The sequence below is a fragment of the Crotalus tigris genome, unplaced genomic scaffold, assembly GCF_016545835.1.
Source record: "Crotalus tigris isolate CLP2741 ecotype Arizona unplaced genomic scaffold, ASM1654583v1 scf7180000024432.2438137, whole genome shotgun sequence".
NCBI lineage: Eukaryota > Metazoa > Chordata > Lepidosauria > Squamata > Viperidae > Crotalus > Crotalus tigris.
Window position 1 is genome coordinate 566,515 of NW_024100599.1, and position 15,837 is coordinate 582,351.

The 15,837-nt window shown below is 38.3% G+C and overlaps 1 protein-coding gene across 2 annotated transcripts in view; it reads left to right on the forward strand.

The window, feature by feature from the left end:
- The first annotated feature begins 220 nt into the window (after positions 1-220).
- ACSL1 (acyl-CoA synthetase long chain family member 1) overlaps positions 221-15,837 on the forward strand; it is a 40,436-nt gene continuing 24,819 nt past the window's right edge. Inside the window, exons 1-3 of one of the 2 annotated variants that reach the window (XM_039330681.1) lie at positions 221-431; positions 8,487-8,715; positions 15,659-15,773. In XM_039330681.1, the coding sequence (XP_039186615.1) occupies positions 8,506-8,715; positions 15,659-15,773 (325 nt within the window). In that variant the 5' untranslated portion in view covers positions 221-431; positions 8,487-8,505. The remainder of the gene's footprint in view (positions 432-8,486; positions 8,716-15,658; positions 15,774-15,837) is intronic. The other variant, XM_039330680.1, reaches the window with a different exon arrangement.

The following is a 15,837-nucleotide window of genomic DNA, read 5'->3' on the forward strand; positions in this document are numbered from 1 at the left end:
GTGCGGTGCCCCTCGCTTCTCGGACTGAGACCTCCCGGACTGACTTCCGACGTTCAGCCATGTCGCGCGATTGACTGCCCTTGGCATTGCGTGGTTTTCGCCCTCCTCCTCCCCTCCTATTGGTGCGACTGCCGAGGAGCGCACGCCAACCGGCTCACTTGGCTTTTAACTGGTCCTAGTGTCTCTCTCGTGTCCCTGCGCTTACTGGAAAGGCGGGCCTGGCGCTACGCAAGACACTCAGCCGCGCCGCCTCCGTTTCGTGCGCTGTTTTCTTTCCCACTCTTTTTTTTTTTTTTCCTCCCTTTACGGGCGACTTAAATAGGAGCGCCGGACGCTCCCGCAGCAGACCGCTTGGGCTGCATAAGTGGTGGTTGACCGCTGCCTTGCGCCTAGGGAAGGGTGCCCGGGAGACAGGACGAAGAGGAAAGCAGGTGGGTGAGCCAGCCAGACTGTCATGCCGCAATCGGGGATCGTCCCCCAGGCTTCTGGAGGGCAGCGGGGATTTTCCCGCTTCTTCACTAGCTGCTGCCGCCTTGCCTGCCCGGGCGGATCCTAATCTTTCTTCCCTTCTTCCGACCAGCCTAACCTGCCCGGCCGGCGCCGCAGTTGCACCGCTGTATTTGTCTGCGCCCGGAAAAGGGGGCGGGGAGCCGGGAGAGTAAAGGAAAGGAGCCGCAGGTCAGGGAGCCGGGGGTATAAAGGTGGGGCCTCCCACTTCCCTAGGCCGCTTGGAGAGGCGCTTTCTCTCCCTGGCCCCTCGGATCAGACAAGGACTGCAATAGGACCTTTTCTAGGTCCGTATTGGCTGGATGCAGCCTATCAGCGAGGGCAGGAAATGGGTTATTTTGCTGTGATGGTTTCCATTGGGTTCAACTAAGCCCCCCTTTTGGGGCTGGGGGGATTGTCTGGGACTATTGGATTTCGGGGAGATAAAGGCAAAAGGTTTGCAATGGGGAGGTGGAAGTGGTTTGGTTTTTGTTTTGGTGAACGCACCTATGCTGCATGGGGACCTTGGATTACAGGAGAATTATTAGATGGGATCCGTGTTTCCTCCACTGCATTTGGAAGGAACATCAGTCTTTCACTCAAAAACTTGATATTTAGGCCTGTAACAAGGACTGAGTCAAATGCTCTCATCTCTGCTATAAATTCGTTCTATCTGAATTTGTCAAGGGAATTATATTGCTCTGGCTGGCTTAAATCACATCTGTTTGATGGAGCAGTCCTGCAATGACAAGGTAATTTGCAGTTATGGCACTTTGCCTATGAACTCCTAGGCAAGACCTCCACTGTTGACTTGTAATGTCTCTCTGTTTCCCGCTGCTTTTTCCATCCCTTTTGAAGCTTCTGGAAGTACCTGGTGCTTTTAATAAAGTTGCAGTTAAAATGATGGTGCTTTTTTTTGTCTATATGTCTCTAGCAGTTAAATTGCTCCAGAAATGATCCCAATCTCTGGAGCAGATTGCAGATCCTTTTAACATTATTGTTGCTGCCTCAAATATGTGGCTGTAATTAACCAAGCCTGTTGCTTCTTCTGCAGCTATCAATATTGGGATTTTCTTCTTCAGGAGAAAAGGTTGGAGTTTTATTCAATTGCTCAAAATATCACCGTATTGGATGTTACTGTTCAAGATCCGCCAGATCACATTTAACATTTATTAATTATGCCTGGTCTTGGCTATGGTTTTAGCATATCATTTTAGTTTGAGGGCCAGAATCTAGTCATGGGATTAAGAACAGAGAAAGCTCCTCTTCTGGAGTAGTAGCTGGACAAAGAAATAAAAACAAGGAGTAGAAATACATGGTGAATTCTCCCAATGGCAGATTAAACCAATAACTTTTCTATTAATGCTTCATAAATCAAAAGGAACTCTCTAAATTCTGAGAACCTGGGTTTCAGATTGCAAATACTTAAGATTCAGTTTAATGAAGCATTCACAAATGCACACTGAGGCAAAAATTAATCTCCTTTCACATAAAGCTTCTGAATTAATGACAAGCATCCAGAAAAAAAGATCTTAAATTTATGGTTGAGCACTGTACAGTATACAGTTGCTGTGGATAAAAATGCTATCATGACCTCTTTATGCCAAAACATGATTTAAAGGCTTGCTTTAAACATAAGATGCAAGTATATAAAGGCAGAGTTTTTGTCATAGTACATGTGTCATCATTTTGATCCAGTCTTGGTTTGCTGGAGATGTTTATGCTTCTGCATGGGATATCATTAAATAGGAATATAAATACATTTGCCAATATCTTAATTGCTGATATAATCATACCCAGAATATGTGTGTGTCTGTGTGAGAGAGAAAGAGAGAGAGAAAGAGAAAGGACCCATCAAAAGTACAGAAGGCAACCACATTTCATCTAGGAATTTAAAAAGACTGAGTAGAGACAGGATAGTAATGGGTATAACTATGCATGATATGGAAGGTTGTTTTTTTTTTTTTGTAATACTGAAACCCACAGTCCTCCAATGTTGAGAGATTGAAAAGGAAATACTTTTCATGCAGCTACATTTGATTTATGGAATTTGCTATCCCAAAGTATAGTGACAATCACCCACATTTTAACTTATTTTATTCATGAGAAAACTGCTATCGAAGGATACTAATAGTGGGTACTAACTATGCATTAACTCTAGTTTCGGATAAAACATATACTAATATACCATATAAAGCTCTAATATCTGGCTCAGGGTTGTCTTTACAGGCAAGTCTGTTTGGTCATACTAATGGCCTTTTTGTGGTTTCCAATATACCAATTTCTCAAGGTTTTGACACTAATGCTCTGAAACTCATGTTTGTTTGCCTTTAATGAAGTGCTGCTTAAATAATGGCTTCTGAGAACAGAATTTGTAGCCTAATTATCTGTTCTGAAGCAATGCAGGGCCAGCAATTAATTGTGATGTTTGCTCAACCACTTAAATCTCCTTATTAAGGTGCAACATGTTAGACTTACTATTACATGTGGAAGTGTCATAAAAACAAATACTGGATTGGATCTAGGTTATGAATCTGTAGGAAGGTGAGAAAACGTAAATTATACTTTGTCTTCAAAGTTTAGTTACTGTCAATCCTGCCTCAAAGAAATAAAACTTGCTTTCAGGAAGGCAAAATCTTAGAAGGAAAAGCTTGTTTATAGGTGGATTTTATAGTTACGTATTTATAAAATCATAGTATTTGAAGGGGCAGTTAAACCATTACTCCATCCAAGTCTAAATTAAGCATTTATAACAGATGGTCATCCATCCTCTGCTTAAATACATCCTGAAGATAAGAACTTGTCATCTATCTAAGTATGGATTCGGCTGTCCCATCATCAAATTATTTCTACTGTTTGGAAGTTTTCCAAAAGGTTCAACAAGAATCTGTCTTCCGTATTGTATGGATCCAGAAAAGAAATCCATAGAGACAGTTCTCTGAATGCAACTATAGCAATGTTTTATTTCTCAAATGAAGCCATCATAACACTCTTTTCATAGGCTAAGATACTATTTTAATAATTCTTTTCAATTACAAAGAAGTACAAATGTGGAACGTGTTTCATTAAATTTTTTGCTGTTGTAGAATGCCCCCTGATTAAAATATGGTTAATGCTTCTTAGAAACTACAGAAAAGTGCCTAGTCTGTTGTTTATTGATTAATAAGTGGACTAATGTTTGTCTAATTCAAGCAGCAATGTAATTGTAATTATGCCCAGTGTGCAGTTGAAAGAATTTAAAAAGAAGTGCAAGAATGCAGATGTTTCTGTTTAAACCTTTGAAAAGCTAAGTAGGATTTCATAAAAAAAAATTCTGATGATGTGAAATTTTGGTCAGGTATATGTTAGCAACACATTCAAAATAACCCATATCGTGATTTGGGCTTTTCTGAATGGTTTTCTTTTAGAGGTTTCAGGAGTTAAAAATATGATGCCAATTGGTTTACGCAACAGTGTGTCTAAGATTTAGTTCAGTGCCTCCTCAGGAAGTTACATAGCAGACATCTGATCACATGGAGGGCATATTTTATATTTCCTATATTTAACAAGAGGAACTAATGGTCAGCTCTGATATATGCTCTGCCCAGCCACTAAAAATTTTGTGCAATATCAGAAACTCTTTTTTTAATGTTTCTAGATTCATTCCTGCTTAATGCTGTACATGAAAAGGGGCAGGGAGGCCTTTCTCTTACTATTGCTAACTGATAGTATGTCAGTGAATTTAAACAATTTAAGCAGTCACCAACGTATAGCAATATTTAACCGATCTTTTGACTCCCTATTTTAATTTTATTAAGGCAACCTCGACAAAGTAACTTTTTAGTCACATAAATATTTTTTAAAAAATTTCCTCACACTGGGGCAACTGCAAAAAATGTCTCTGCTAATCAAACAGAAAGTAGCCAATGTCCATGAGACCTCCAGGCTGAGGGACCAAAGAACCTGGTAGGTTGTTTTGCCCCATGTTGGCATGAATTGAACATCACCTTTGCACCTTTGATTGACTTGGCAGTACTTTTAAAATAACATTTGATAGCTTTCTTCACCCATGTCCCAGTTTGAGCTATTAAGCAAAACTGCCCCAGGATTGGGCTGTTAAGTAATTGTCTTGCAGTATGCTATTTAAGAATAATGGAAAAGTCTCCTCTTTCAGCTGACGTGTCCCTAAATTATTTTGATATCTGTCAACTCCTCCACAAAACTTAATTTAAGATAGATTTTTCAGATACTGACATCTCCACTTTTTTAAAAATGGAGAGGAATTAATGCAATGCTATATATTAACTTGAATGGCATATCTTTCACCCCTCCCGGAAAGTAATGCATGGGGGGTGGAGCTGATTTCTAGAACAATGCTCCTGATTAAACAAACCATTATAGATTTTTCCTTCTTTCAACTTAATCAGCAGAGCAAGAAGGAGAAAAGCCATTGGCTCCTCTGGGGTAGCACTATACTGAAGAAGTTGGCAGTCACCCTCGAATGATGTCTGCCTACTGGCAGACAATAGAAGAGCATTCTGCTCTCTGTAAATAGATGATTGTACTTGGCAAAAGGAGGGGGAGGAGCTTGGAATGAGTACACTGAGTCAACTTGGATGAGGGTTGTTAAGCTGAGCGCAGCTGAAAAGACCACATCTTGGCTGATTCAGTATTTTACTTAGGCGTGTGTCAAGGGGCTTTTTTTGGCTAGAAGCATGGTATTCATTGGACTAGCTGAGCAAGATATACGAGACAGGATCAGAGCTCCTTCTACATAGCTCTTTCTTGCTGAATTAAAGTTATAGCTATGAATGTATAATCAAAAGTTTGTCTCACCCAGCATTTAGGAATTTGCTGCTTGGACCATATAATGCTAAACCATACTATGCCCTTGGTTTTGACTTAGACACATGAATCCACATCTCTGTTGTGGAATTTTAAGAGGTTGGGAATAAAAACACTGCATAATAATGCCTTTAGAACAGCCGTATAATAGCTATTGACTCAATATCTAACGTGAGCTTCTCTTATGTATGTGTTTGTGTTTTTGATGTTTGTGTGAAAGTAAGAGGTTAGATTAGATTACCCAGTTTTTCACAATCTGTTGCCCACTGGATTTTTGGATCCTGGCCGTGCTGGCTGGATACTCTGGAAAAAGAAGTTTGGCCACTCGATTATAGAAAAATTAAGAGCCATGTCTATTCATATTAAAACCTGATGTTCTTTAAGCATTCCTGTTGGATAACATTTAGTGTTTTTTTTTATTCTTTTCCTACCAATCTAATGGTCTTGCTTGCAGAAATAATCGTAAGGTACAACTACTTGGCATGACTGGAAAAGTGCTAAATAAATTGACTGAGCAAAATGTTATCTTTTATTGTCACATTTTTAAATGGTTCACAGGCAGGTTTATGCTTTAATGTATGGAAATATGTGCTGAAACAGTAAACAGCATTAATACAAATAGGATTTTGTTAGTGAGGAACATATAAATTACTCAGAAAATATATTGCAGTGGAGTTTAAGTTAACTGGTCTAGCAAAAATGGTCTAACTTGGGTACGATTTCGATTGAAGGCTAAGGAGAAAGATATTTTACCCAGAACATTAAAGACACAGGGAAATGCAAAGAATCAAAATTTACATGTCATATTACTAATCATTGTAACTAGAGGCAAGACTTATGAAAATTGAAACAAGAGCGTGGTTATATGTCTTTAAATATTCACTAAAGGTTCACTTTCAGCGCCAGGTCTGACAGAGCTAACATTAATTGCTAAATTCAATTCTTCCTGGAGATTCTAAATTGAGAAATATATGTATATATATATTTTGCAAGGGAGAACTCAAGCCTATGGGATAAGATAAAACAATGGTAGTTCTTAAGCAAAGGATCCTTGATAAAGAATCACGGTCAGAATATAGTAAACTTTTGCTTAGCTTATAATTTTGTAAAGTGGCATTGTACCTAGATCAACTCTCAACAAATTTCTAGGAGGATTTACATAGCAATGGTTCAATAGTATACCATCAGAACTGGAGGGAAAATTTCATAAAACTCCATATTTGGAAAGGCTTTGATCTTGCAGTGATGGTAATACTGAAACACAAACTCGTTGTTTTATTCTATTTTCTTATTAAGACATATGCAAAGAGTTCCTGAGGCCTGTTGTAATTCCAATTTTGGAATGGACTGAAACATTTTAAATACAATTTCTACTAGCAGACCCAAAGATAACTCTTGCCACTGCAGTGTATAGCTTGTAAAACGTGTATATTGCTGATAACAAGGACAATTGCAGATCTTCTATCTTGTATGCTTTATTTTAGTCTGTATGTTCTAGCTTGTAGCTTGTAGCTCCACTGTGTAGGTTTTATTTAACAGGTTTCATTCAGTCTGAGTCACTGACCTGAAATAAAAAATTGGTAACGATTTGGTAATCATGGGTATATATGTCGCGCTTTTGAATGATAAAAAGATGGCATTCCATAATCCTTACCAACAATTCCAAAGCAGATCCGTTTTATCCCTGTATTGCAGAGGAGGAAGGATCTCAGTTTTGTGAGAAGATTCTGAAAGGTTGTTCCAGGAGAACTGGGTAAATTCTAATTGCAATCACTCTCATGGATGAATATGGTGACACAAAGGTGGTTTGCTCCCCAGCTTAAACTCAGGACCCAGTCCAGAGAAAGAGGCTGCAAGATTTTAGAGGCTGTAAGCATGTAGGCGACTATGGAAAATAGATACTATACTTTCTACAGTTGTTTTCAGAACATCTTCTGCCTTAGTAGATCAAAACTGTCTATATCTGATCTTTCCTTGTTTTGTTTGGGAATAAGAATAAGCTGTTGATGGACAGTAATGAATGTTGCTGCCAGTTGTGTGTTTCTGAGGTGAACATTGTTTCTTTGCATGCCACATTCCGTGGGGCATGCAGTGGGATGACCTCAGACTCTTGTTTCCATTGGCCCACCTTGTCTCAAAGCTAAATATGCTTTTTGTCTGCTGGTAAACTTTGGCCTAGTGGGCAAAAAAATGTAAGGGTGAGCATGTGACGGATGTTCTGAGAGACCTTGGCAGCAAAGCGAAACATAAGCTGAACAGACACACCAGGATTTAAAAAAGAATTTTAAAAAATCTTTGCTCTTTTTTTCTCCTTATTCTAGTTGGAGATTTAAAGAGACAAGTAGAAGAAAATTCCTTCGGTGTTCGGTTATCAGGGTGTCAAGTCATGTAGAAAAGCATCTTCTTATATATTGGATTGCAGTCAAAGTATTGGATTCCTTTAAGCTCATAATTTAAAGAAAATGTATTGCAGCTTTCAAGGAGCTTAAGAGAATGTTTTGTCAGAGAGTAACTATTTTTTTTTACTATTTTAAGGCAATATGTTCTTCAACCTACAACTAGATACAAAAATTATAAACAAATATATGTTCAAAACCCTGGAGGGTATATCTACTAAAGTATGTCATTTGGCAATCTTTGTTTTTAAAGATTTTGCCATAGAAAGATACTTTTCACTGTTAGATAGAATATACAGGCAATCGTTGACTTAAGATCATAATTGAGCCTGGATTCATGGCTATAAATTGTGTCAGTTGTTAAGTGGGTCACACATGATCATACTCAATTTTATGATCTTTTTGCAGCAATCATTAAATAAAAATGTTATATCCAATGGGTATTTTTTTTTTACCAAAAAAGCTGCTTTTTGACAAAAAACATAAATTATAGTCATGTGACCCCAGGACATTGCAAATAGCTGTAAATGTGTACCGGTTATTAAGTGCCTCAAATGTGACCACATGGCTGGAGGGGGGAGGCTCTCGGAACTTTGAAACTGGGTTATAAGTAGTTCTGGGGAGGTCCATTGTAACTTCAAATGGTCACTAAGTGACTGGCCATAAGTCAAGGATTACCTGTAGATGTTTCTAACTTGGTATGGTGTTGGAAGATAGATCCTTCCCCTCAGGGAAGAGAAAGGCATTGGGCTCACCTCTTGTCTTTTTTTTTTTCAATAGATTACAGGAGACTGAATAAATGCAGCCCATCACAATGCAAGCCCATGAATTGTTTCGGCATCTGCGAATGCCAGAACTCGGTGATGTAAGACAATATGTACGTACTCTTCCAACAAACACACTGATGGGGTTTGGTGCTTTTGCAGCCCTGACGACTTACTGGTATGCCACAAGACCTAAAGCACTGAAACCACCATGTGACTTAGCTATGCAGTCTATAGAAATAGAGGTAAGCAGAGGTGTATTTCTATTTCTTTGATTACTTATTTTATAAAAAAGTTTGCCTTGGTAGTTTTAGGAACAGTTATCCTTTACCAAAAAAAGAGCTTTAGATTAAGATTTTAAGATAAATGAATCTATTTATTTAGTTAAAATGTTATTTTTAAATTGATTAAAGAGAGCAGTTCAGGATCTATACAATACTTTACATCAGTGTTTTTCAACCTTTAAAGAAACAGCATGGCTGGCTGAGGAATTCTAGGAGTTGAAGGCTGTGAGACTGAGAGACAGTGTTTTGTATCTTGTGCTTAGCTTGAGCAACAGAACCTGAATCTTCTTAGCTGACTGTAACAGGCTACATACAGTGTAAAGTCTTGAAGAATATGGACAGTAGAATTTGTAGGAGGACAGACCTAACTGTGGGACAACCTTGTTTAAAGCTTAAACCATCTACTTCCAAACTCCTTAGGCAGTCTTAGAGGTTGCAAACATTTTTTTCTCCTAAAGCATAACTAGATTTGGAAAAAAAGTCAAGCTGATAAAGAATGGCTAAACTACAGTTCCCCCTGCCCTCTTCCGACTATTGCTGTCTATTGCAGACTATTGCAGTCACGAGCTATGACTGAACTTTGCATTATTTTCTTCATTTGAATAGAATTCTAGGACTCTAGACATGTGATTTAAATTCTTACAACCAGGCAAAATACAATCCCATTTACTATCTTCTGTCATACCATCTAATGAAGAACATTTGCCGATTAATTCAGACAAACATTGGCCATTATAAGAAATAAATGACATGTAGTGAATAGCATACAGTTGGATATTCTACAACCACATTCATAGTGAGTTGCAGCTGGTAACTTAACTGAACCCTCATGAGATTTAATGATGTATCTGTTATACATGTGGAAGCCACCTTCATATATAAAGTCTTTTTTCAATGAAGGACATTTGCATGTAAAAGTGTCCAGATTGCATATTGAAGCTCATGAAAAATACAGTATTTGACCCAAGTTTTTATTTTTGCACAAATAAGCAAATAACATTAAGCTAATTATTTCACATGCATAACATTAAAATTATTGAGAAATATAAGTTTATTAGTGGACAGCTGTCATAAGATCAACCATTAATTAGTACTATTCCAACAATGCATTCAAGCCTAAATATTTAACTATTTTTTTGATCAGGCAAAAAGGATATTTGTATTTGGTGTGATGAAGTAGTTAGCAGTTTTTTCTGGAAATCTCTTGACACCCAGTTTTCAAATAATTGATCTCGCCTTATATTGATTTGCAAGTGCAGAGTTCAAAATAGATATTGCTTAATTTCACAACATTCTTTTGACCTTGGATAAATTTGCACTTCCCATCTCTCTGAGCCAGAGGATTTGAACTTCACAAATGACTGCAGAGGCTGTGGGGGGGGGGTGTCTTCAAAAATTGTGTTTCTAGAACAACAGCTAACCTTTATTATAAATTAGGCCACCGGTCAAATTTCTGAGATAGACAACAACAGAATTCTCTCATGCAGGTACTCATAGAACACACATGCACATATAATATCTTGCCTTCAAGACACCAAGAATGCCTGGAAATGGAGATTTCCTATCATGTTTTCCTCTGGCATTAAGAAGGGACTCAACCTTTCCATTTTGGTATCCATAGTCTCAACTTCATGTGATGCTTAGCTCATGAACTGTCATTGATTCCTAGCTTGTATATTTTTTCCAAAGTGGCTAAAAGAGACCAGGATGTGCTTATTGAATATAATAGTGCTGCAGGTATATGAACTACAAATTTAATAATAATAATAATAATGTTGGAAGGGACCTTGGAGGTCATCTAGTCCAACCCCCTACTCAGGCAGGAAACCCTATACCATTTCAGACAAATGGTTGTCCAGTCTCTTCTTAAAAACTTCCAGTGTTGGAGCATTCACCACTTCTGGAGGCAGGTTGTTCCACTGGTTAATTGTTCTAACTGTCAGGAAGTTTCTCCTTAGTTCTAGCTTGCTTCTCTCCTTGATTAGTTTCCATCCATTGCTTCTTGTCCTGCCTTCAGGCGCCTTGGAAAATAGCTTGGCTCCCTCTTCTTTCTGGCAGCCCCTGAGATATTGGAATACTGCTATCATGTCCACCCCTCGTCCTTCTCTTTATTAAACTAGACATACCCAATTTCAGCAGCCTTTCCTTATATGCTTTGGCCTCCAGTCCCCTAATCATCTTTGTTGCTCTTCTCTGTACTCTTTCTAGAGTCTCAACATCTTTTTTACATCATGGTGACCAAAACTGGATGTAGTATTCCAAGTGTGGCCTTACCAAGGCATTGTAAAGTAGTATTAATACTTCACGTGATCTTGATTCTATCCCTCTGTTAATGCAGCCCAGTTCTGTGTTGGCCTTTTCGGCAGCTGCAGCACATTGCTGGCTTATATTTAGGTGATTGTCCACTAGGACTCCAAGGTCCCTCTCACAGTTAATACTATTGAGCAAGGTACCCCCTATACTATACTTGTACATTTGGTTTTTCTTGCCTAAATGTAGAACCTTACTTTTTTCACCATTGAATTTCATTTTGTTAGATAGCGCCCAGTGTTCAAGTCTGTCCAGATCCTCCTGTATCCTAAGCCTGTCTTCTGGAGTGTTGGCTATTCCTGCCAGCTTGGTGTCATCTGCAAATTTGATAATTTCCCCATCTATCCCCTTGTTCAAATCATTGATGAAGATGTTGAAGAGCACTGGGCCCAGAACAGAGCCCTGGGGCACTCCACTACACACTTCCCTCCATGTAGATGCGGTTCCATTGAGGACCACACGCTGAGTACGACCGGTCAGCCAGCTACGGATCCATCTGGTGGTGATGCTGTCTAACCCACATTTTTCTATCTTATCAAGTAGTAGGTTGTGATCTACTTTATCAAATGCCTTACTGAAGTCCAAGTAAATTATAACCACAGCATTCCTCTGATCCACTAATTTTGTCACTTGGTTAAAGAATGCAATAAGATTTGTCTGGCATTATCTGTTTTTGACAAACCCATGTTGGCTTTTAGTAATGACTTTGTTTGCCTCTAGATGTTCACTGATTTGTTGTTTGATTATCTTTTCCAGAATCTTCCCAGGTATTGAGGTCAGGCTGATAGGTCTGTAATTTCCTGGGTCCATTTGTTTTCCTTTTTTGAAGATGGGAACTACATCAGCTCTTTTCCAGTCCTCCGGTAGTTCCCCAGTGCTCCAGGATCTTTGAAAAATATAGTTCAATGGTTCTGAGATCACATCTGCCAGTTTCTTGAGAACCCTGGGGTGTAATCCATCTGGTCCTGGTGATTTGAACTCATCTAGGCTGGACAGGTGCTCACTTACCATTTTCTTGCCTATCTTAACTTGCATTTCTATTCTGTTTTTTATGGCACTATTTTTGGTAGGTTGGTCTGTTTTCTCTCTTTGTATAAAGACAGATGCAAAAAATGAGTTAAATAGTTCTGCTTTCTCCCTGTTGCTTGTCGCCTTCTTGCCACTTTCCCCCACTAACGGACCAATCATTTCGTTCACTTTTTTCTTGTTTTTTACATGTTGAAAGAAGGTTTTTTTTGTTATTTTTGACTTTAGTTGCAAGCTTTAGTTCATTTTGAGCCTTAACTTTCCTCACTTCATCTTTGCAGGCTCGGGCTATTTGTTGATATTTTGACTTAGTTATGTGCCCCTCTTTCCATTTTCTATACTTGTCTTTTTTATCTTTCAATTTATCAGAGAGTTCTTTATGCAGCCATGCTGGTTTCTTTTGAGAGCTGTTATTTTTCCTCTTTGTTGGTATTGTGCTGGACTGGGCTTTTATTATCTCACTTTTCAAAATTTCCCAAGCTTCATGAGTTGTTTTTCCCTTGAGGATTCTCATCCATGGAATCCTTCCCAAGCCCTCTCTAAGTTTATTGAAATTAGCTCTCTTAAAGTCCAAGACTCTAGTTTGACTGTGTTCTATTGTTTGTGCTTCCATAATGTTGAATTCCAATATTGCATGATCACTTCCTCCCAAGGTTCCTGTGGCTTCAACACCTTCTATCATTTCATCTCTGTTAGTGAGAATTAGATCCAAAATGGCTAATCCCCTAGTTCCCTTCTCTACTTTTTGGCAGACAAAATTGTCTGCTAGGTTTGCAAGGAATCTGTTTGATCTTCCACTTGGTGCATAGTTTGTTTCCATGTTGATGTCAGGGTAGTTAAAGTCCCCCATTACTATTGTGATGTGTTTCCTACATACCTTAGCTGACTAGCAAAAAGTTCATCTATTTCCTCTGTTTGGTTGGGTGGCCTGTAGTATACACCTATGGTAATGTCATTTTTTCCCCCCTTTTATATTGACGCAAATGCATTCAAGACAGTTTTCATCATTGTTGTGCTCTGTTTCTGTAGAGATGTAGTTATTTCTTACATATAGAGCAACTCCGCCTCCTCTTTTATTTGATCTGTTTCTTTTAAATAATTTAAATCCCTCGAGCTGTGTGTTCCATTTGTGGGTTTCATCCCACCATGTTTCTGTAATGGCAACAATATCATATCTGCCCTCATTAACCTGAATTTCTAGTTCATACTCTGTGCATTGGTGTATAGACATTTGAGTCCTTTATGACTGACCCTGTGTTTACACCACCTGTGTGGTGCCTGAGTTCCCCTATTGTCTTACTACTTATTTGGTTAGTGCACTTTGTGTGACACTTGCTATTAGAAGCTTGATTTTGCTTGACAGCAAGGTTGATAATCTTGTCCGCACACACATCTATGTTACATGCACTGATAGCCCTATAGTTTTTAGATTGTCGGGGACAGGGATGTTCTGTATCAATTAACTCACTGACCCCCGCTGCTTAGTCTAAATATTCCTCCAGAAAATCTGTGAATTTATAGCCAAGTAACTCAGTCCCTTTCTTTGATGGATGCAAACCATCTCTTTTGTGCATCTTTTCATTGGACCAGCTACAGACATTGTGACTAATATATCCAAACCTTTTCCCGTTACACCACTCCTTTAGCCACATATTGAATTGTGCTATATGCTGACCTTTTCCATTTTGCTCCTTATATACTGGTAAAACTTCTGAAAAAGTAAGCCTACAGCCTATTCTGCTAAGTTCCTGCCCCAAGCTCTGGAAATCGTTCTTCACAGAGAGTACATCTTTTTGGGACAGATTGTTAGTGCCAAAAGTGTTGCTTTATAAATGTAGGTTGTTTATAGCTAAAATTATAAGCCAATATATATAATTGGAATGTTTGTTTGGAAAATATTTCATAGATAAAAATAAGTTGGGGTTACGATTTTAATTTCTCCCTCTATATTATATATAGATGAGAAGCCATGCTTTCAAAATTTCTATTACATGCACTCTCTGCTGTTAGAGAAATCTGGCCTTCTGGCCCATTTGCTAATGAAGGAGCAGATAGAAAAGTTTTCTATATTTCTCATCTTCCCATCCTGTGCTGTGCAGGGTTTCAAGTTATGACACTGTTTTTAACAGAGTTAGCCGGGCAGTTTTCCTAACAATAACTGCTAATACTAATTGATACTCTTTCTTAACTTAATAAGCAATGCCTATATTTGGCAATGTGTTAGAAACATCAGATTGCCAGAGATATGGCTGAAATGTGAGGTTGATAATCCATGTGTCACTGGCTAGGCTGAAATGATCTGTCCAAATGAACAAGAATATTGTCCAACCAGATGCAGTACAATGTCTTCCTCTAACATAGACAGATGTTCCCAGAATTTTTTTTTCTTCAGAAGTGCACCTGCAATAGAGCTTATGTGCAATTACTGATGCTGTCATCCAGACCCCAACTTCTCAGTGAAGACTCTGACTAATAACTTTGTGATTCCACCTTCCACCTTGCCCATTGCTGATATACTAGACATGGGAAAAAGACAGCTATTGTGTAATTTGAAGAATGGGAACTGGCATAGTTTCCAGAAATATGATTGGGAATTTCCTGGTTCAAGAATTTTTTATGAACTTGCTACAGCATTTCCCAAAACATGGGGAAAGTTTATGATCTTTTCTTCTACCTTCAGCATTTTGATACAAGCTATGAATACATTACTCAACATCCAATAATGTTGAGGATATATTTAAGTAAGAATGGAAAATCACAGAAGGAAATCAAAGATGAGGGAACACAAAGGAACAAAAGTATGGATGTAGGTTTAATGAAACTCAAGATGATCATAGAAGTATATATTTATATTTCCTTCCGTTTAATCATGTCCGACTCACAGAGACTGCCTGGACAGGTCCCTGTAGCATTCTGGGCAATGTATTTCAGAAGTGGTTTAACCATTGTTTCCTTTCTAGGCTGAGAGAATGTGATAGGTCGTAAAACAATAAAAAGATCAAGCTACAATAGCATAAAATGTGAGATATGTAGTAGAGTAAAAGAATAATAATGTAAATAAACAAATTACACTATTTAAATTTACATTACTTAAGCTTATTTAAAAAATTAACAGAAATAATTCTACTCCTGAGCTTACATTTCCATTCATCTAAAACAGGGTTGTCAAACTGGCGGCCTGCAGGCCAGATGCATCACCCGCAGGCCACGCCCACCCCGGCTCCTCAAAGGCAAAAAACATGGCAATACATCACAATACATCATGTGACACGATCAAGTTTGACACCTGTGCTCTAGAACATTCAGTCAAATTAAATTATTGACACTAAGTATTGTGATCTGCAGCTTTAATACTGCTTTAACACAAGCTGTAAATGATTTCCCTTGACACTGAGCTAAAAACAAATTGAAAGTGGTATGTGTCATATGTGTATGTCTAATTTTTACATTTTGTTCATTGACACATTTCCTAATTTGATAAGAAATTAACATAGTCTGTTGTGCATGATGATAGAAAGTTGTAAGGAGGTTGTGCAGAAATATATGTGTTTTACTTCATTTCATACAGGGTGGAGAGCATGCCAGACGTTCTGCACTACTTGATAATGACGAGCCATTTGTTTACTATTATGATGATGTGAGAACGGTTTATGAAATCTTCCAAAGGGGCATGCATGTGTCAAGTAAGTATTGATCATTTGGAAAGGAAGAATAATTCTGAAAGGAGCACATCTTATAGATATTCAT